The sequence below is a fragment of the Urocampus carinirostris genome, chromosome 8 (genome assembly GCF_059441175.1).
Source record: "Urocampus carinirostris isolate Australia breed hairy pipefish chromosome 8, RoL_Ucar_1.0, whole genome shotgun sequence".
Lineage (NCBI taxonomy): Eukaryota > Metazoa > Chordata > Actinopteri > Syngnathiformes > Syngnathidae > Urocampus > Urocampus carinirostris.
In genome coordinates, this window is record NC_142356.1 from 31,086,924 (window position 1) to 31,108,565 (window position 21,642).

General features: G+C 39.4%; 1 protein-coding gene across 4 annotated transcripts; it reads right to left on the bottom strand.

Moving 5' to 3' along the window:
• Nucleotides 1-4,379: 4,379 nt before the first annotated feature.
• On the bottom strand, nucleotides 4,380-21,015 carry marf1 (meiosis regulator and mRNA stability factor 1). Of its 4 annotated transcripts, none has more exons than XM_088342376.1 (27): nucleotides 20,875-21,015; nucleotides 20,298-20,508; nucleotides 20,007-20,207; nucleotides 19,058-19,208; nucleotides 15,978-16,192; nucleotides 15,785-15,902; nucleotides 15,541-15,713; nucleotides 14,794-15,303; nucleotides 14,138-14,286; nucleotides 13,873-14,010; nucleotides 13,560-13,746; nucleotides 13,304-13,482; nucleotides 13,051-13,131; nucleotides 12,100-12,339; nucleotides 11,363-11,482; nucleotides 11,090-11,268; nucleotides 10,770-10,990; nucleotides 10,265-10,407; nucleotides 10,035-10,168; nucleotides 9,511-9,713; nucleotides 9,195-9,422; nucleotides 8,851-9,087; nucleotides 8,517-8,771; nucleotides 8,358-8,418; nucleotides 8,166-8,270; nucleotides 7,689-7,865; nucleotides 4,380-6,327 (listed from the first exon to the last, which is right to left on the bottom strand). In XM_088342376.1, exons 2-27 carry the CDS (start codon nucleotides 20,448-20,450, stop codon nucleotides 6,170-6,172), a joined length of 4,716 nt encoding a protein of 1,571 aa, XP_088198502.1. In that variant the 5' UTR covers nucleotides 20,451-20,508; nucleotides 20,875-21,015; the 3' UTR covers nucleotides 4,380-6,169. The 4 variants fall into 4 exon arrangements, with proteins under 4 accessions (XP_088198502.1, XP_088198500.1, XP_088198499.1 ...); XM_088342374.1 differs by having other exon boundaries at nucleotides 13,873-14,007; nucleotides 19,347-20,207; XM_088342373.1 differs by having other exon boundaries at nucleotides 19,347-20,207.
• Nucleotides 21,016-21,642: the final 627 nt, after the last annotated feature.

Genomic DNA, 21,642 nt, shown 5'->3' on the forward strand with positions numbered 1-21,642 from the left:
TCATTGAACAAATTCGTCACAGTCTTCTTTCCAACATTCGTAGATAATTCCTTCTCCAACCAGTCCCATCGAAACTTGTTTTTTACAATCTTATCAATTTCTTTAGCTCGCGGAGCATCTTTGCGTTCGATCACGGACATCTTTCTTTAAACACCCGGCAAAAACGTGTGAGAAATGAACAATGGCACACTCCTATAACAAGCGCGTTTATTGGTCAACACGAGACTTCAACCAATCGCAAGTACGTTTCATTTCAGTTACGGAAACACTCAAATGGCATGCTGTCGAGACGAAATCGTTTTTTTTTTACCAATTAAAACACCGGAAATTTTAAAATTTTATTTTTGGAGATAAAAAAAGCGGAATTCCGCGAATTAGCGGAAAAATCACATCCCTGCAAGCTGCAACTGGTCCCTGGGACATGGCTGATGTAAATGCTACCACTAAATTTAGTGAACACTACTTCCTCCGAAAAATTTCTGCATACATCATGTTTGTAATCCTAAGAAAAAAACGTCAGGGAGGCCAATTAAGCACTACATTGTTCATCAGGTAAAGCATATTGTACAGAAATTTGCAGGTTAATATTAACATACTTATGCATTTCCCCCCTTGTTATCAATTCTAAGCTAATTGTTATTTAAAGGGTACAGTGTGCATTTCTTAGCGCATCCAAAATAGTATTGATTTACCAGTGAATAATGATAAATATGTAAATTAGCACATAAATTCAGCTACACGTAAACAAAAACCTCAAAATGGCGATGCAAAAAATAAGTAAAATCGTATATTATATGTATGGTATATTTTTACCTCCGTACAGTTATACCTCTATCAGGGTTCGTACAGATGCTTGAAATCCTTGACTCAATTTTCGTAACATTTTGATTTTTTTCTTTATAAAGACTATTAGAATCGCAAGTACAGCTAAAATGGCAAAATAAAGTGATGAATAATAACAAAGTTGCAGTTAATGTCATTTCAAGTTTACAGTGACTGCACTATCGCCACCCCCTCTGTACACCTCATTTACAGCAACTCCCTTATAATAACCTCACATTTCTCCCCCTTAAGATTATCTTATTACTGTATTTTTATCCTTAATTATAACCAGTTCTTAGTGATGAGGGAGATGCGTTTTATGTTTTTTTAGGGTTTACTTTGATGCTTATTGCGGGGTTTGTACAGCTGCTTGAAATCCTTGAAACTGCTTAAATTTAATGTTATTTCAAGGTTTAAAAAGTGCTTGAATTTGTGGAGAAGTGCTTGTAAATGCTTGCAATTGTTGCCATGTTTCTCAGCAGTCTGACGCGATAGACCTAGCATTAAACGAGGAAAAATAAAACAAAAACACCTTTAACTTTCAACTTCATTGTCTATTATGCTATATGCACAACATAGAGCACACATGAAATCACTCCCTACTCCCCGCTCGCAAACATGCAATGAATAAGACATACTACAAATAAAAAATAGTAACATAGTCAAAAAACAAAAATTCATATAGAAAAATAAATAAAAGTTCACACACGGGTTAAACTTTGGAGAATCGCCTTTTCCTTGTCTACAGTTTGAGGTGCTGTCAGTAAGAAAAAGAACAAGAGAATTTGATACAACATGACCCGAACGGAGACGGCAGCAAACACGAATGAAATGGGGCACATGAAACTCTCAATTTCTCTGCCCAATTCATTTGCTGGTTTAATATTTGGCTTACGATTTATTAAGCTTCTGGTTCTTCTTCCTACAGGCAGAACTAGATGACCTCAAACAACAGGGCTATGGATTAATTCACAGAGGATTTTTTTTTCTTTTAATAGTGCTGGAAAAAACGGCTTTGAAGGTCCATAAAAAGGTTCTAGAATTCAGCCATGAATAAAGTGTACCAAATCCTTTTTTTGGTAGTTCGGGAATGGGCTAAATTGTTTTTATGATTTCATATCGAGGAAATTCACTCTTTAAACAAGCAATTTGAGCTACAAGCATGATACTGGAACTTAGCTCATATGAAGAGGTACCTCTGTAGTTTGTGTTAATCCATGTGATTTTTAGTACTCATTGTCGGCTGCACCGCACCATCTAGTAGTTAAATAATACACACTTTCCCTCTAAAAAAAAAACAAAAACATTTTCTGTTTCGTCACAATCCAAATGCCACTAAAGTCCTACTTGCCTGCACTTTGTAAATAGAGGAATTAAGCATCAAGGAAACCCGTTGCAATGAAAATTACTTGTAATTACTGAGGAAAGTGAGATTAGTTTGAAATGGTGATTTATTTTGTATCGTAGTTGGTTGTGCTATTATAATTGTCGCTAAAAGGCTCAGATCATGCTTGAATTGTCGGATCATTTTAGTATATAAACATGAATTGCCTTATCCATGTATTAGTTGGCTACATTATCAATATAGTTTAAAATTAAGAAAAAAAGACTAAACAAGCACAATGTCAATTAAATGGATTTTTGTACTGTAGGCCCACTAATTTAGTTGAAGATTTTTTGTCATCCTTGATGCAAACCGTCTAAGTACTGCAGATCAAATATTAATTATTGGATGTTTTAGTACTGAAACTGACAAAGGAGCACTTTTAACATCCTCTATTGTTAGTTGCTAGAAATTAAGCATTTTGGCATCGAAAAGATCAACTGTACGTCAAAGTAGAGCTGCAACTAGCTGAAATATTTCAATGATTAACATGATTATGTGTGCTGGTTCTTTTCCTCATTTTATTATTTATTTAATGCAGTTCCACAAATGCTTGTTTTCATAAGAATTTTTCTGCAGATCCTTCAATCATACTAGTAAATGACTGTCCATCCCCCAAAGGTTTAAAACAGGCTATTGGCGACAAGAACTGTCAGGTTTATGTGCACTTGAATATAACTCACATTTTCATTTTGGCCCAGTGTCTTACCAGCCAAATTAATATGAAAAATATGATTGTGATAGCAAACATTCCAAAGTAATATTCTTTGGTAATTGCAAGGCAAATAAAGATTTAGAGGTAAAAAATTATGGTGCTGCAATGGACTCTATATCAGAAATTACGTTTTTAGGGGTCATAATAGACAATCAAATTAAGCTGGAAAACACACATCAGACACATACAAACTATAGGATCTAAAAACATTTCAATAATTAATAAGGCCAAATTTCTTTTAAACTATATTGCATTGTATTATATGGTTCTCTAGTTCTGCCATACTTAACATATTGTGCAGAAGTCTGGGGCAATAATTACAAAAGTTCACTACAGCCCCTTTTTATGCCCCTAAAACGTGCAATTAGAATCATACACAGGGTTGGATAGGGATAATACTAATATTTTATTCCTGCAGTCCAAATTATTAAAATTGAATGATTTATTTAAGAATGTTCACTTCACAATTGCTGTTTAAGGTAAAAAAAAAAAAAAACATTAACAAAAACAAAAATTATTCACTCGGACAGAGGGAACCTATAACTTAAGGGGCTGTATTAAATTCAAAATCCCATTGGTGAGAACCACCAGGAAAAGTATGTGTGTGTCTGCGTGTGGAGTCAAACTTTGGAAGAATTTAAAAGACGAGATCCAACAATTACCAAATTTAAATACAAAAAAACATTACTGGCAGAATACAGAGATGAAGAAAATGGGGTATGAGTGATAGAGATTGGAAATATTGCAAGGCAAATGGATGGTTTATAACTATAGTTAACCTTGTTGTTGTTAGTATTATACCATAACTGTCATTATTGCTATTGTCGTTATCATTGGTGTCACAATATTTAGTGACTAGAAGTAGTATTATAAGGTTAATAGATGGGTACTACGATGATTAGTATACAAGATATGACTATTGTTATTATAATTATTGATATTCGACCTATGTAATATGTATATCCGTAAGATTTTGTCATATTTAGACACGAAAGAGGAGCTATCTGTGAAATGTAATTAATAAGGAAGATGAAGGGGTAGGGCACATAAGCGTCTGCTATGTATTAGCCCTTTTCGAACATGTTATGTTAACATACCTTTAGTTGTCGAGTCATTGTTTTTGTCCTGATTTTATTTTCGAATGTTCGAAATAAGTTTTCATTCATTCATTCAAACATTCTCAGCTATCCTTATTGCTAAGAACCAACTCCATCCAAATTATTGTGAATTATGAAAATGTCATCTTTTTGAAAATACAGACTATTTGTTGTGTTTGCTTGCATTGTTTTTGCTGCCTCGTCTTTCTTCCAATACTCATCTGTGGTAAAATTCCCAACACTGAATACAGATGCAATAAATAAGCTGAACTTACCTGTAAATACATGATTAAATACATGTCATCTTTCAGGAATCTGCCTCTAGATTGTGTATTTTTGCCCAGATTTATCAACAGAGAAGTGATGCTTAGTGAAATTTTATTAACGCCATTGGTCCACTTTCCATTGTTACACATTGTGGTGACAGTTGTGATGGATTGGGCGGGTTGTGTGGTCAAGGGCAAGTAAAAAGGATTACAAAACATTGAAATCTCATTCTTGAATTAAAACCTTTCTTTGAAGTTCTCAGATGAAAGAGCAATACAAATTTACTTAAACATGTAGTCAAACTCCATATAATTGCACATCTCACCAACCTAAACTATGCCATTCAGCATATTTTAAATGATCATTAAGATGAAAGTTGCACAACAGAAAAGCTAAATGTGCTGCAGCATTCATTATGAGATCGATGACACTGCACAGAGGGCACTCAGTTGTGCTTAATAAGTTTCAAATTGATGTTCATCAGAATAACTCAAGTTCCTATTATCATATAAAGATAAGTAATTCAATGAGTTGTACATTTTTTGATTAAATTATTTTCAATTCAGCAGCAAGTGTATTTTAAATAACTTGATAAGGAAAAGGAAATTATCTCAGTTGAACCATGTAATGGGTGGCCATCCAATTAACGGGCTGGTACCCCTTCTCTGAAGGTTGTTTTTCTGATACTCGCCACATGCAAGCAACCAGTGCACCAGAGTGAAATTGGCGGCAAAAAACAACAAGTAAAAAACTAGGAAAGCAACACATGGGTACGACACGACATGATGGTTGTAGAGGCACTCGAGTCATTCCTGTAACCGTGGCAAATACAAGCTATTGTAAAAGCCCGGCAAAATTCAGAGAGCCACCGAGGGTTCTCCTTCGTGGACGTGACACATATGCACAAGCTTCACTAAGCTTCTGTACCACGCCGTTAACATGACCACTGCCTACCACGTATGTCTTTGCCCCAAAACTCTCATCTGTGCAACTCATCAAAAATCACCATGAGGCTGAATTATTATCACGCCCAAAAGGGGTGGCCCCACCTCCAAGAAGTCCAAAACAAGCCGGAAATTACATGCACAAAAAAGCTTGCTGGGATTCTATCATCCGTTCCTGTGTGCCACAGCAGTGCTTACTCCATGCGTCATGTATGCACGCTCTGCATATGTAACATGACCTACAGTGGAGAAGCACATACACACGGCGAAAACAACACGGACACTGGCTGCTGGCCTGGCAAACACGCATGCCCTGACCCTTCATTTTCATAACACCCATTATCTTGTTATCTTGACGCCTGCAAACATGACGAAGGACGTCTTGAAGCAAAAAAAGGGGAAACGGAGAAGACTTGACGAGCTCTGCAAGAACTTAAAGACTTCTGAAAAGACCACCAACTGAATTTTTTTTGTCTTTAACTAATCAAGATGTTTTTAAAAAAAGGTTATTTTTAATAAATCCTTGATACAAGCTCAGCTCAAGCTTTAGACCCAACAATAAGTTTGTTTTACTTTTCTAAAGCTGCAGCTCTCTAAATAGCCTGTGCGCTGTGCAGTGGCATCCAGCTTGCCATGAATACTTTGTGCACTTTTGATATAATGTTGAGGATGGAATGAAATAGGCTTTACATTAGCAAACTGCAGAAAATCTGCAAAAGGTACAAAAAAAAATATATCAAAGACCTTTGTGTTCTTTTGAATGAAACATTGCGGATGAACCATCCGAATATTGAGGACAACGAGAAAAGACGAATATTAGAGGGCAGGCAGCAGGAAGAATGTCTCTTCTGTAGTGAGTTAGTAATGCTACTCAACTCTTCTGCTCGAGTTGCACCTCAGCTCAACTGCTTAAGCTCACTGCTCGTGTGTGCGCCTTGAATTACAGGCCTGATTTGAAAGAAAAGTTGGCTGCCAACTTGATTCTAGTGCGGGGCCCTCTTTTGCAAGGACTGCCCAAAGACAATTGAGACTCTGTGCCAACGGTTGCTTCAGGCTCTTCTGTTTTTGCTGCGGCTTCAGCGCAGAGTTCTTGGCTCTCTGTAAGCATAAAACAATGCATTTGAATAAGGGTGCCTAACAATGGTTTTCTTTATTATAGCCATACCAAATGCTAGTCATTATCAACAAAGGGATCTTTTTTCCATTAGGTAAAAAATAGGTAGGGATAGGAGTTAAATGTGGCGTAAGTATCTTACAATATACTGATGCCATCTTCTGGCTAAAGTAATCATTGCAGCTCTTCCTTTTTCATCTTTTTGGGGGGTTTATGTTGGCATTTGGACCGTACTTGAAATGGTCCTTTTCTTACTTTTACCATTTTCATCCTTCAACTAAACAAAACCATGAGCGTGCTTGTGATATCACACTGTGCCCCCGCCTCCATCCCTTTAGCGTAATGCGCCTTGTGGCCATAACACGGATGATAAAAAGGAGATAAAAGCAGATAGGCTCCGTAAAAAATAAAGGGTCTTTGAGCTCAGTAGGGCATTGTTAACACATTCTTAATAAAGAATATATTAAATTTGAACCTTTTAAGGACACCTCACACTACGCATCCCACATTTGAACATATTGCAGTCCATGAAAATTGATTTTCAACCTTTTTCCAATGCCCACTTTTTTTCCATAAAATTATATCAAGGCAAGCCCTTGTTCCAAAATATTTCAAAAATATATCTCAGCACCAATTTCACTTCACGTTTGATTTAAAAGATTAAATTATCGTGCTGCCTGAAATGTTTTTTGCTCATTAGTGGTCTCCGTAGCTCAGGAGGTAATATGGATTATCCAATTTTTAAAGTATATTTTACACCTGTTACATGGTATTTTTACGTCATTTTTCTAAAAAATTTGCAAAGACAATGAGCAAGAATTATCAGCTGTTGCACCAACATTTTTACTACATTCTAGCTGTTTTGTAAACTAAGAGAATACAATTGTTAACAAAATAACGTGCAGGGTTTTTACCTTATTTGATGCATTACTGTTATTTTTGCAATGCAAATCAGTTTTTTTCCCAAACAAAATAAGTTATTGAGTATATTTCCCTGTACTACCACATGAGCACATAATTACCATAAGTAGATTAAAAAATATATACCGTAGCAATCTACCGTCACCAATAGATATAGATGGATTTTACAGTTACTCGGCTGATCAATGGAAAAAAGCAAAGATACAGGTTCAGGGTTTTTTGTTGACATAATTTGAAAACACAATATTCTATGAAAAACAATAATTCAGAAGGCTCAAAAATGCGCTATTTCCCCAAATTAAATGAATTTAAAGATTTAAATGAAAGAAAATTCTTGCCCATTGAACAATTGAAGATAGTTATGTGCGTCTCTTGGCTGTTTGAAAACCAGACGACAGTCACTTATTTTCACTCTCGTGCTGACCTGATTCGTGGGGGTTATGCGCAGTTTTCTCCTCAAAATGAATCAGTTCATCCAACTGCATTAAAACTGGGCCAGGGTGAAGCTGAGCGGATGGCGGACAAAACGGTACTGGGTCACAAAGAAGGTCGTCTGGGGACATCAAACGCTGCATTTTGGACTCCGGTACAGCGGTTGTGCCTGTAAATACAATTTTATGTTACTCATAGTTAAAAAAAAGCAGATTAAGTTGAGTCAAGTCTTTGTGTGTTACATTTCGAACACAATACCAAAGACGCAGCAAATGGGTATAAAACAAAATCTGCATCTTCAGTCTATAAAGATACTGGTTGTGCTCCAAGTGTTCAATATACAACGGACAAGTTGTGCTTGGTTGACTAGATACAATACCGGCTTTATCAAAAACAAGATATTTGTTTGGCAGAAAAATTGCTGAGCGCAGTAAAGGTTTAAATCTAAGGCAGAAAAATCAATAATTACCTGGATTGTTTGCTTCAAAATGGGTGATGGTTGTTGGGCTGTCTCTGGGGCTCTCAACACTTCCACCTGACTGAGGTCTGCTGGGGATCGCAGTGCTTGCCTTCTCTGTGTCACACCAACAACACCCGATTTATCATACATAGTACACAACTGCCACAGTATTGCAATGAATAGATGTTCTGAAGCGTTTGCCTTTCATATCGTTCTTCAAAACGATAATCTTCTTGTGACCATGACCTTTGACCCAGACCACCTGTTGGCATACAGTAAAGGTTAGTATAGAAATGAGTAATTTGCAAGTTAAAAGGGATTAAAAAAAAAGCCAAGAGTGAATATATAGGAATCTGGCACCTGTGGAATGGCATTAAGCAGCTCATCATTGCTGTTGTACCCGTAAAAACGAGAATCCAGGCTGCATCCAGTAAACTTCTTATAAGCTCCCCGGAACTCTGACAGGAAGATCTGGTTGTAGTGGTAAGTGTGGAGGAGTGCACGTACAGTATGGGCAAACTGGTAAAGCTCAGTCAGCCGAACCCACTCCCCAGTAGGGCTTTCTGTGCTACTGTTGCCATCTTGGATACTTCCGTCAAGGTCTTGACAGTAAACCTATAAATGCTAACAATTAAAAAACTGGACGGTTTTAAATCAATTATATAACGTCATTGAAAATAAAATGTTCTCTCACTTCCATAAGGTAGGGCAGACTCTTGAGTAATTCGCTGATTGAGAGAAATCCATATTCACAAGGGTTAAGTGAGGCTTTGTGGACCATATGGTAGCGCTCTCCCAGCTCATCCACTTTGAGACCTTTGTTAACACCTTTCTCTTGAGACATAAGCAACGCCAGAAGTTGTGACGTCAGCAAGCGCATAGATTTCCTGTTAATGAGCTGAACTTCTCGTCCCTGAGAGCCATCCACCACCTTGAAAAGCCAACAATGTGCCTTGACAAATACTTGTGAAGGAATAGCATTTGACTAAAATAGGCTTTCCCAACCTTAATACAGCAAACAAGTTAAATCAACTTTACCTTGACAACATGGCCGAGTTTGCCCAGGAGGGCAGGCAAAGAGCTGGCGTCGAAGTCTTGCAAACGCACACTGTAACCAAAAGTCTTGCTGTACTCTGTGAGCAGCTGCCCCACAGGAAGACTGCAGTTTTTCTGCGTTCGAAGGATCTTGACCAATTGGGCTGCCAGAGCTTTGATCCGCTCAACCTGTGTCAGGGTTAACATCTTTTCTTCCCCACAGTCCAAAACCTGACAACACAATAAGGTGGAAGAATTAACAGAAAAGTTGACATGAATCGATTGACGAAGCTTTAGTGCCAACCAGTAGTATGCTCACCGTAAGCACGTTTGGGATGGCCTCAAAGAGGTCCATGAGTTTAGTGAAGCCATAGTAACTGAGTTTACACTGACGTCCGAAGTGGTGGTGGTAAGTGGGAATGAACTTGCTGAAGGGCATTCGGCAATGAGGTTGGTGACGGAGTAGGTCAACGACTTCCTTCCCAAAATGCTTTGTGTGCACCATTTCTTCTGACGTACGCTCTGTGGTTAAAAAAAACAGTTCAGTTGCTAACACAGGTCACTATGATTTCTAGCTTTGCCTACTGTAAAGAGTAGACACTATTGTTTTTATTTTTACAAAACTTAGGCAGCAAGTGTCTAGATGTCCTGAGGCTAGTCAAACACCGAAAAAAGACAACGCAAAGCTGCGAATCTAACAATTTCCCACTATGCGGTCTCACTTGGGGAAGCTAAGGGGTGCCATCTTGTCACCTGCTGCTCTGTCATCAAGTTCACACAAGTACAGTGTAGCTAAGCAACTGAGTTTGTTAAAAGAACTGCAGGTTATAAGTTTAGCAGGACCTCTCTTCGGAACAGAGATGACTGTGTCATTTTCATGATGTGTGGTGGTAACTGTGGTATCTGGAATTTCAGACAGCAGGTCATTGAGGTGACATGTGCCGTAGTCCGCAACATTCCAGTCTCTGGAAAAACACCTGATAAATTTGACAACAGCAAAATTAAAACCCGTAATAATCAGCGCAGCCTCAAAGCCAATATTGTGAATATGATTTTTAGTTATGTTAACGAACCAGTGGTATGCTTGCATAAAGTCCGTGATAGAAACTTGCTTGCTGGCTTGAAATTTGAGTAGTTTCAGTAAGTCTTGAGTGAATCGTTTCACTTGGGCTCGATGAGTGAGGGTAAGCAATCGTTTTGTGCCCATTCCTAAAATCTGAAAATAGGAAAAGGACATGCTGAATAAAGAGGACAAAATGAACAAAAATGATAAGCGTTACATACAACATTTACAGGCAAATAATTAGGTCCAAAATAAGCATTATGTAGTGGTCCGATCTCTCAATTTGAATCTTTACCAAGGTGATAATACAAACCAGCCAAATCTGTTTATACCTTTGTCAACATACTAGTTGTATACAATATGCATTTACAAAGATAGTTTTGGATGTTTTAAAGTATACAAAATACAGTTTTACACTTAGTGTGAAGAAAGCAACATCACTTAATAAAGGTCATACAGAGATATCAGATGCAATGTAAGTACTCTTTAATAATGTTGCGGTTATACCACAATACCTGCAGAACATGTGGCACTGCTTCCAGCAGCTCAAACAGCTTAGAGTAGCCATAATCCGAGACACGGCACTGCTTGGCAAAATGGTGATGGTAATAAGGTATGAATTTACTGATAGGCATGATGCAAGACGGTTGACTCTTTAAGAGGTCAATAATCTCTCTGCTGAACTGAATGAGTTGAGGGTTGCCAACCGGACTCTTGCATCTGAGGAGCCATGGATCTAGAGGCAAATGAGGGTAATTTTCAGGAGAAAAATATTAAGAGCATAAACCCCAAAGAAAGTGTTGAAATTGTCATTTGAAATCTAGCATGTCCTCACCAGAGTTTGGTGTTGGAGGTTTGTTGTGAATCCACTTGATAATTTTGTAACCATTCTGAGCTGAGACAACAGTTATACTGGGCACACATGTGATGAGGTGCTCCAATGGAACGCCACACTCCAGGGTCTCATCACCCAGTTGCAACCGACTAAACTGTGCTTCATAGCAGTCTGGGAAGCTAAAATATTAGACACGACAGTTATACATGGAATCAGAAATATTGTACAACTAACATTATTCACATGGTTAGTATTAGAAAGACATATTTTAACCTGATCAGGGGAAGCACTCCTTGGTGTGATTGCAGCAATGCATGAATTTCTGAGGCCAAAGTGCTTAGAGACATGACCACGAATGGAACTTCGTATGAGTCAGGATCAAAGTCTGCCTCACTAAGAAAAAGAAAGAGCAAATCTATCAAAAATGAAGCAAGCCAACACAAAAGCTTTCTAAAAATCTATTACACTGAATGATGGATTGTTTTATAATGACACCAACATAGTGGCCAAAAAGTAAGAATTATATATTTTTAATTCCAATACAGTAAATTGATTTTTAACATTGAAAATTTAGGAAAAATATGCAGTCAAACATGAACAGGAGACTAAACCCGGTCAATGATCAGATGAAGTACTGTCTGTCCAATGCATTATCATAAAAAATGAAGCATTTGGCTATTAGCCCTACTGCAAATTACTGTGCCTTAATAATAGATGAGGAAAAATGTTGTGTATACTTGGGGACCAATGCGGCACAAGCAAATCAAACTCAGTCAAATTGAAGAGTTGTTATATCCACGCCTGTATATGTGCATGTGTGTGCAAATGTTGGAATCAACTCAGGTGGCATTACGCAACATTACTGGAAAGTGAACAGAATAAGAAAATTACAATGACACGTAAACATGTGCAATATGCATGTAAACGAGCTCTCATTATGCATGCAAAAAAAAAAAAAAAGCACAAGACTTGTGTGTACATGCTATGTGTAATACAGCGAAGATTCTTGCCTGAAGTCGTGTTTTGTGTAGTGCTGACTGCAGATGGGTTCATGGTACTCAAACTCCTCAAAAATCACAGGGCTGATGCTAGCCGTGGAAGAGCTCTCCTGTGACTGAGACGATCCAAGCGGGCTCTGACGGACTTGGCTGCTGGGATGAAGGCACACCATCCTCGTGCCCCTCTGCTCCCTAACAGCCACCAGATCGGTCAGTCTGTACAGATCGCTAAGCAAAAGCTTACGATGATATCTGTGAATGGGAGTGTAAACGCTGACACTTAGTAATAGCAACATCGAAAAGTTTATTTCCATATTTTCATGACCATAAGGCGCACATTAAAGTCTCAGATTTACTTTGAATTGTGTGGCACGCTCCATTGTGTTGTGCGTATATGTGTCATATAAAGCAGCGGGCATAGATAAGCTTGGTGGGCTTAGGTTTGGGCACCAGCCGCAAGACTGGGAGGTCACAGGTTCCAGCCTTGGCCGAGTTATAGAATCAAAACATTTTTGGGTTAAATACGATGTTTTTGAGGAATCATTCAAATTTCCAACTAAATACGACTTGTGAGAGATATCATGTGACTTCTATGCATGTCTTCTGTAAACACCACCATGTCCTACTTGTGCAGAAGACAAGTGACGCCACACGCAGCGCTTTCATGGTTTGCATAAGTGCTCATGGATGCTAACACCGTAGCGCAGCTAGCAGTTTCAAAGTTACAGTTATTGTCTTGGTGCTTTTGTTCAATGAAACTTTCCTTCTGGACCAGGACCTACAGTGGCACAGAGACTTTGAGCGGATTATAATAAAAAAATGGATTGTCGATGCTTGGGCTAACATGTCTGCCAAAATAATACAGAAATAGAACCAGCTACGGAGAATGCGCCTTTTAACACCATGCACCTTATGGTCGTGATAACACGATAGGTTGATATTCTCAGATTTTAAGATGCTTACTTTTTCTCATAAACCTCGGTGAACTTGAGGAGGGGAAGACAGTTCGCAGGCGCTTCCTGAAGAATACCGCTTATCTCTGAGCTTTAGAGCAAAGCGAAACAGCTTTATTCATATGCGATATATTGGGTAACCCATTGGGCTTCACAAAATCAAAGCCAAAACAATATTTATCTATCCAGAATCTAAAATAATTATTCATTTTGGTCAAATTCAGCTCTCCACATATCTTACAATTATATTGTACTAACCATACCTGAGCACGGCAATAGATCTGTTGTGGCCACCTGTGACCAGAGACACCTGAATGCGCTTGCCTCCTATTTTGTAACGGTGAAGTCCACTTACGGCACTAATTGCGTGCTGTAAAGACGGCATGTGAATTGTTGCTTTAAGTTGATAGTCAGTGTGAGGGCTAAGATCCACTCCTTTCACCTGAATCACACACAGTAATAGTAAAGGCCCAAGGCATCATAACAGTTACAGATGTTAAACACCTCAAAATGACATACGGGTCCATATCGTGAGAAGACGTCATGTAGACTCTGTTGTAGTTCCATGCGGGACATTCTATAATTAAGGTTACCCACTTGGATTTCAACTCCGTCTGAAAATAACTCAGATTGACTATCTGGACCAGGGCTTCGAGGAGCAGCAAGATTTGGAGAAGATCGACTAGAAAGGCTGGGCGATGCAGTTCTTTGGTGAGGAGAAAACACATTAAAAAATTACATACTGTTTATGTTTACTACCTAAAACAGTTCCATTGCACACACAAATGCAATTTATTTTCCCAATTTTTACAGGCAAATTAAATAAAATCACCTGGAAGGCCAAGATCCTTGAGACAAGACAAGCGGACTGAAGCTTCTTTTGAGGTTCAGATTAGTGAAAGCAGATGGTGTGCTTATCTGAAATCCTAATGGAGACCATGTCCCACTTCGGGAATTGGATCCATTCCTTCTAAATGCATTTTATCAAAGCATTAGAAAAGACACAAGTTTTCAAAAATTAGAATATATATGTAGACTTTTTAGGCTGCAGACCTCAAACTTGGCATGACTTATAATACTCTCTTCAACATGATTACCTTTTTGATTTTAATTCCTCGAAGCCAGGTTTGGGGAGCTGTTCAAGTGTTTCGATAACACCATTAGTAAGGGGAGAAGAGGAGGCTGACCGCCCAATACTAAGGTCTTGGAAACCCGGTAAGGGTTTGTTGTCTGCACTTCCCAACTCCTGCAACAAATATTTAATAGATTCAGAATAAATGCATGAAATTGCGCTGTTGGTGTCACAATCAACATTAAACAAAAAGCGTGTAGGAAATTGTTTTTTGGGAACAGAAATCATCTCCATTGAGCAGGTTATTGCCTTTCGGAAGAACTGCAGGCATGAAACGGAGCAACCAGAAAGGTAAACGATACAGATAGACTAAATATTACCAGAGGCCACATAGAAACAAGCACTGACACAAGGTATAGGCTTACACTTTAATAAAAATGTAAATCATTGGTTAGTTGAGATGAAATCACAAGCTTTACTTCAGATTAACACATGCAGGACAAAAGACAACACACACAGTTTTGACAACCAAAACATGCCAGCCACGACAGAAGATGGATGTTAGGTAAACTGCTACATGCTGTAAGTCAAGCCAGCAATTTAAGAGGGAGGGACTCTGTTCTAAATGGCAGCATCAATCGGGATATAGGGAAATGAGCAGGCACTGACGATTCTGCTGACCTTTGCCGGAGCGCCGCCCAGAGGCCCAGAGCACCCCCTCTTGGGGCTGTAGGGCCTTTCAGGGAGTTGGCCCAGTGTGGAGAATGGCCCGGTAGGACGCTGTGCCCTCCTGGGCAACCTCGATTTTTCCAGGGGCAAAAAGGAAGAGGAGGAGGCAATTGGTGCGTTAAAAATGGCACCCTGATTATGAAAAGGCAGGGGCAGTGTCTGGGGCAGGGGAATGTGATGGGACTGAGATTGAACCTCACGCTCAACACTCTTGTCTCTGGGCCACGGGGAGGAAGAGAGACTGATTTGACAACCAAAAACGTCCTCTTTTTCCATACGCTTGCGGGCCCGCGAAGCTGCTTCCAGGGAGCCAAAACGGAGGACAGCAGTTCCCTGGGAAAAGCCTAGCACCTTCCCGCCACAGTTGTCTGAGAGACGACGGAGCCTGAGTTTCACAGCATTCCACAGGCTCTTATCACAGTTGACAGGAAGGTTGTGCACATAGACCAGGCTGAAACTGGGCTAAAGAGGGGAGGAAAAGACGGAGGGCCTTTCTGGAATTGAATGGTTTACACTTATATGCTGTTGTCCTTTTCAGTAGAAAAGAGGACGATATCATAGTGCCACAACTGAGAAAACTTCAAGAAACTTTATAAAAATTAAGGTCCTATGATTAATCTCTTCTTGATGCTACAACTTACCTTTTCCAATTAAAACAAAAAAAAAAATCCAAAGAAACAACATGTTCTGTATGCCTACCTCAGTTTTGAGAGGCATACGTGGAGGCAGGTCTGCTGTGATGTCTTGAAAAGACACATGACTGTTGGCATGTTGCAGCAGGGCCTGGGATGTGTGGTTCCCATGAATCAGGATTACCTGGAAACCATGGCGATGGCGCAGGTCGCTCAACTCACTTGCAAAGTTTACATCAGCTGTCAAAATAGTTACATGAATAATAAGTCAAAAAAGCCTTGAGATGATTGGGAATCTGGCCAAGACGCACATGACACAAGGATAACAGTAGCAGGTGCACTGTGTGTCTCGGCAAAACGTCGTAAGCTCTGGCGGAGCTTGTCATCAGCAGCATTTTTAGCTGTAGCATTGATGTGTGCCACAGTAACCTGATGAAAAGAAGTTCACACGTCGTCGTCCTAACACAGTGTCCAATGTCTGTAATAATTCAAAAAAAATCTCACCTGGCAGTTGTTGAGCTCTTGGATAACTGCTTTGCTTTCCTTACTGATATCACACACACAGATGAACTCTGCCTCGCGATGGCCCTGGAAAAAACGGCTGCGTATACGCTGTACTACTACTTCAGCAGATCTTCCACTAGGCACGCTGCAGTTCTCGATGTCCCAAAACACTCCGACTGGAGGGTGGTTCTCTGTACCACCACTTATTGGTACACCTAATCAACAAAACAAATAAAAAAAATAATTCACGGGTCTCCAACGTGGTGCCCACAGGCAAGCATGTTTTTGGAGGAAACCCGAGTGCCCGGCGGAAATCCACGCAAGCACAGGGGTAACATGCAAACCCCACACAGGAAGGTTCGAACTCATGACCTCAGAACTCTGCTGCACACGCGGTAACCACTGCGCTGCTGTGCTGCCCTATATATATGTTATATTAAAAAATAAAATAACGATGTATATATGAATCAATTTTTTGTCCCACACTTAGACCCAAATCCACATCTCTTTCTGAAGCAATTTGGGTGGTACATCAACTCAAAGACTATACACGCAGCTGGGACTCTCATAAAAACTAAGAAAAAGCATTGTGATTTTTTTCATGGATAAGTTCAATGTTCTTGTATAAATTATTTATTTTCAAATTGAGCTTAACTGGATCAACACTTATTTTTTATCAATTATTTTCCAAGAGCGCCTGGGAACGAAAAAATGTCTGAGCTGTTTTTGGCAAGAATTTGCTGCAATTTTTCAAAGACAGTGATTGAAGGAAAACATGGTGTTTTCAAAATCTCCAAAAGCTCTAAAAAGTTGAGCAGTCTGAATATGCCAATTATTATTTTTTTTTAATTAGCTCAAGAGGACTGTCAAATGTGGTGAGCTCACGCTCAGAGCAGCTGCAAGATGCAACCTTCAAGCGCTTGCAGAAGTATCACTTTAATATGCAGCAATGTCTCACTTTTTACAGTGGCACATCACATGACCATGGAAACAAAGCATTGTTATGCCACATGCTGTGATGGTTAGCACTTCACGTGAGTTGGTTTGAGGTGAAGTCAGTTAGTCAAACCACACAATGTTTAAGTTATGAGTTGTGCGAGATGCCTCATTATAATGCGGGTTACTCGAAAGGAAAGCTTCTGCACGGATTAAGAATGATTTAAAGTCAGACTAAGTTAAGGGTTGAGTGTATAGTTTGAGATGTTCTTAAAATGTTAAAAAATCAAATATTTTCTCCATTAAATACGTGTTAACAATGCCCAACTAAGACCTATATTTTTTTTCACCAAGCCCATCTACTTTCATCTTACTTTTATTGTCAGTGTTCTGGCCAAGGAATGCACAAGATTGGAGGAAAGGAAGCAGGCAGTTTAGGGAGAGTTGTTTCACACGTGTGCTAGTTTTTTTGGGGGGGATGAAAGTGGGGAAAGTAAGAAAAGGACTGTATCAAATACGGTCCAAATGCAAACCCAAAGCCCAAAAAGTTGAGAAAAAAAATATATTCGAGTACGTCAAAAAAAGACACGTACGTGCACGCGCCACAAAAGCAGCTTGACAGGGGGTGCAATGATTTCAGCCAGTATATGGCGCCAACGAGTAGACAAGTTTCAATTTGCAGACACCACCTAGTAGCGTAATTTTATATTCATAATATTTTTTCAGTTATCTACGATGAGTAATAAACAGTTTGTAACTGTTAAATAAAAAGATGAATTGATTCAGATAACTTTTTTTTCTATCAAAAGAATCAAACCCCCATCCATGTCTTACCGTATTCAATTCCTACCACAAAAAGTAGTTTTTCACTTTGTTAAGACTGACACTATAGTGAGCCTTTTACGTTTTGTTGGATGTTAATGCAATATAATTTAATCCATCAAATGTCCCATGTATTGACTAACTAAACTGAATTGTGTCCAACAGGTCAAACAAGCATTTCAACACAAATGATCTACAAAAACTACGAACAAGTGTCGTGACTAACCACACAGAATTATGCCACATGCATAGAAAATCTCTTCAGATTTTTTCTGTAATATAAAAGGGTTTAATTTCTAAATCACTAGTCAAATGACATGCCCTTCTCGTTTGAGCAAAATCTTCAACACAGGACAATCGTGTTAACCCCTTAACGTTCCTGTAAAATTCGCCTTAAATCCCTTATCCAAGACGTACCCCAAATAATTGAATGCTGTTCTTGAATCATTTGGAAATTTTGGACGGTTTTGATCTCTTTTGAAAGGTAATATTCTGAGGTTTTGTCCCAAACTTAAATAATCACTGCAAGTGCTGCTCACATCAAGTAATCAGAGCTGCAACACACAGCCATAGAAAGGTTTCATTGTCGCCTGAGCAATCACATGCCTGCAAAAGAGTGTTGCATGGGCATCCTAGCTGGAAAACGACTGGGACAATAGCATTAAGCCTTACCTGGTGCCAGGTTAAGTTTGATCACAATCTCTAAAACTAAACATTGTATTTCACAAATCTTTCTGAGGGTAGGCTTTCTAAAAGTGGCCATTTGAAGACAACCAGTTTACAACACAAAAACCTTTGCAAATGCATCTTTTCCTTTTTTTTACATTGTGAAAGAGTTGTAAATGTTGGGCTTCTGTTTCCAGATGTCAATCAATGATTATGCACACTTGCGCGTGGTAATGGTGCGTTAAAAATGAGTCATGAATTGCGTTGCCCACTTTTATTTTCAGCTCTGATTTGAATACGCTCTGGGAAATTGGCATAACATTATTTTGGGAAATTCATTTGCTAACCAATGTATCAATCACCATTCGAATCGCTTACTACTGGCTGAAGATATCCGGAGCTACAGGAGACGATATCAGTTTCATTAAACAGGCCCGTATAGGCGAATGCCACCTGTGAACTGAGAAAAAAGCCTGCTATTGGCCGAGAGAGGTGTCAATCAAAAGGTCAGAGGCTAACGACCATGTTGTGAATAATTTTACGAGTCTCGCTGTTTATTTTTAATGGGGAGTTTTGGAGCCAAATGAACGGATGACCACAAAGAACGTCCAAGCGAACCTTTAATTGAAGAAGTATAAATTCAAAAGTGCACCTACCATACTTTTGTCCACCTTTTCCTTGACTTAGCATCACACCATCAGACGAGGTGCCACAGCCATTGCAAATCGGAAGAGAGACTTGAATTGTTTGCGGGGGAGGGATATTGGGCCACACATTCTCCAACTTGGACACAAAATTGTTCATGGGCTGCAAACAAGGGGGGGGGGTGTGTTTGTTGCAAACAGATACACACAGTACACACAATAAGAGGCCCAAGTAATACTCACACCCAAGTTACCTTAAGTGATTCTCAAGAAAATAAAAACTGTGTGGAAGTTCACCAACCTTTAACAAGCAATCCTGGCAGTAGTGCGCACCTTTCACACAAAGTGTTTGCTCAAAATTTAGGTGCATGGGATTAGAGCAGAGATGTGCTGCCGTGGATTTAGTGTTGATAGTAGAAGTAACAGGATGATCATAGTGTGCTGTATTTGTCTGGGTCCTTCTGACCATGGGACTGCAGTCCTGGCCACACATATAAAAGCCAGAAGAAGCCAGGGGAGAGCCATGCAAGGGAGACTGAAGAGCAGAACTGGGTGCAAAGGAGGAAGCCAAAAGTGTCTGAGGCGGAAAAGATACTGGATTGATTGGACGAGCTTCAGCTTTATAGGTGTTAAAAGGTCCTGAGTAACAAGTAGTGTGTGGTTGTTGAGACATAGGCTGGGAGGTGGTGACTGAGAGCCCCTGATGTTCAAAGCTACATCTGAGCAGCGGATTTTGTGTATCATCTTTAGCTTCACAGTGTTGGTGCGGAATAATATTTGAAGCTATAGAGCAGGAATGAGACCTGCCAATATTACCGCTGCTGTAAATAGGTGTTGCCAGTGAGTCAGGAGCTGCATAAAGAGGTAAAACACCACCCAAACTACTACCAGCAATACCTCCACCGTCTGCTATTCCAAAGCCCTCGGTGACACAGTAATCACAGTGGGCGCATACGCTTACTTTGGGGCTAGCCCCCTGTTGTGGCTGCTGCTGCAGTGGAAGGTGTTGTTGATGGCGATCTTGTGCAAGCGGAGAAGAAACCAAACAAGAAGAAGCCAAAGGGAGGTTGGGTAAAGGCAAGAACTGTGATGCATGATGAAGAGGAGGAGGAGGGACATCCTTTAATTCCAGCACTGTTTTTCTGTTGTCCATGTCATTGTCCTGGAAGTAAGAGAAAGAATGTAGTCATCGGTAACATCGCCAAGACTATATTCTCAGAATAATAATCAATTGAAAAAGGATGTTTAGTACCTTTTCATTTGTTTCTGATGGGACAGGTGCTGCGTTGGTAGCAAAGCAGTCTCTGACTTTACAGAGAAAAGTCGAGGCTTCAGTTTTAGAAAGCCTGCCACATGGCGAGGTTTTCGGGCTGCATACGGATCTTTCCTTTCCCAGAGCTTCCATCTTCCAACCTCGAAAGGTCTCTCACAACACCAACTCCCTGCTGTCTCATTCTTTCACACTGAGGCGGGGGAGTCGATTAAATACACAAATGCGACGAAACTTTAACATTATTGCACTTTCATTACATCACGTGGATAGTTGGCGCTAGTCCAGTGTATTAAGTCATCCCAAATTTCTTAGTTGTTATCCAACAAAACGTCGTTGACTAAACAGATAGGATCAAACAAGAAAAAAAAACGATGAAGAACCCAAACACCAGTTAAATTGCTTTGCCTGGCGAATAAACGGTTTCAGGCTAACAGGCGCTAGCTTGGTTATTTATTACGCACAATGGGGTTCGAGTATCTCCAGTTTTATGTTGCAATCACAAGGACACGCTCGTAACAAAATCATTCGGAAATAATAACGCTGTCGAGTTAAATACCTGAAACGTTTTCGTTCGTCACATCTTTCTGAAGTCGACATCTACTCCACAACGACCAGCTCCCGCGACAAAACCCCGCACCTTTTTGGAACCTATGATCTGCCAGAAAACAAGCGTAACTGTCGCAAATTTGTTCAGAACCCAAACAAACACGTTACGTGAGATTTTAAAGGGACATTGTGTATTATTTAGCGCTGGGGGTAGAAAAAAAAACTTCATTCTTTACAAAACCCGCCCTCAAGATTAATTTGAATAAAATATCGTATAAACGAGCATTTTTAAAAGTACATGTAGGTCAAGATATTCAGATTTATTAAAATAACACGATGCAGGTGCAAGGGAGGTGGCATTATTGTCTGTCATCTTGATGTTAAAAAAAGCCTTGAGAAAGGCTGGGCAAAAAGAATGCAAAGAAAATTGTGTGGTTGGGCATTTTGGGTCCCCGTAGTTTGTATTTTTCTTTGGGCTTTGTAACACTCCGTTACTGTTGCTCTCTTTTTCGGCTGCACTACACAATACAGTAACCTCTAGTGGTCAGATAATACACAGTGTCCTTTTAAATCTACATGAGAGAAGGATTCATAATAAAGTTAATAAAATATCAATATTACAGTGAATGGTGTCAGTAATGCATTCAAGAAAAAATATACATACTAACTGTGCTTAAAACTTATGTTATATCTGTAAGGCTTTTCATCTGTTTAGTATCCAATAAATGAATAACTCATTTGTTTGGAAACTGGGATACATTTTCAACTATAATTATTT

What these genes read in the sequence shown, in the direction of transcription:
- marf1 (XM_088342373.1), bottom strand. Translation starts at nt 20,450, where the DNA reads ATGGAAGCTCTGGGAAAGGAAAGATCCGTATGCAGCCCGAAAACCTCG. An exon ending in AAAAGGTGGACAAAAGTATG is followed by an intron (nt 16,193 to 19,057) that starts GTAGGTGCACTT and finishes TTTGTTGATTAG; the next exon opens with GTGTACCAATAAGTGGTGGT. An exon ending in CCATCCCAAACGTGCTTACG is followed by an intron (nt 9,423 to 9,510) that starts GTGAGCATACTA and finishes TTGTGTTGTCAG; the next exon opens with GTTTTGGACTGTGGGGAAGA.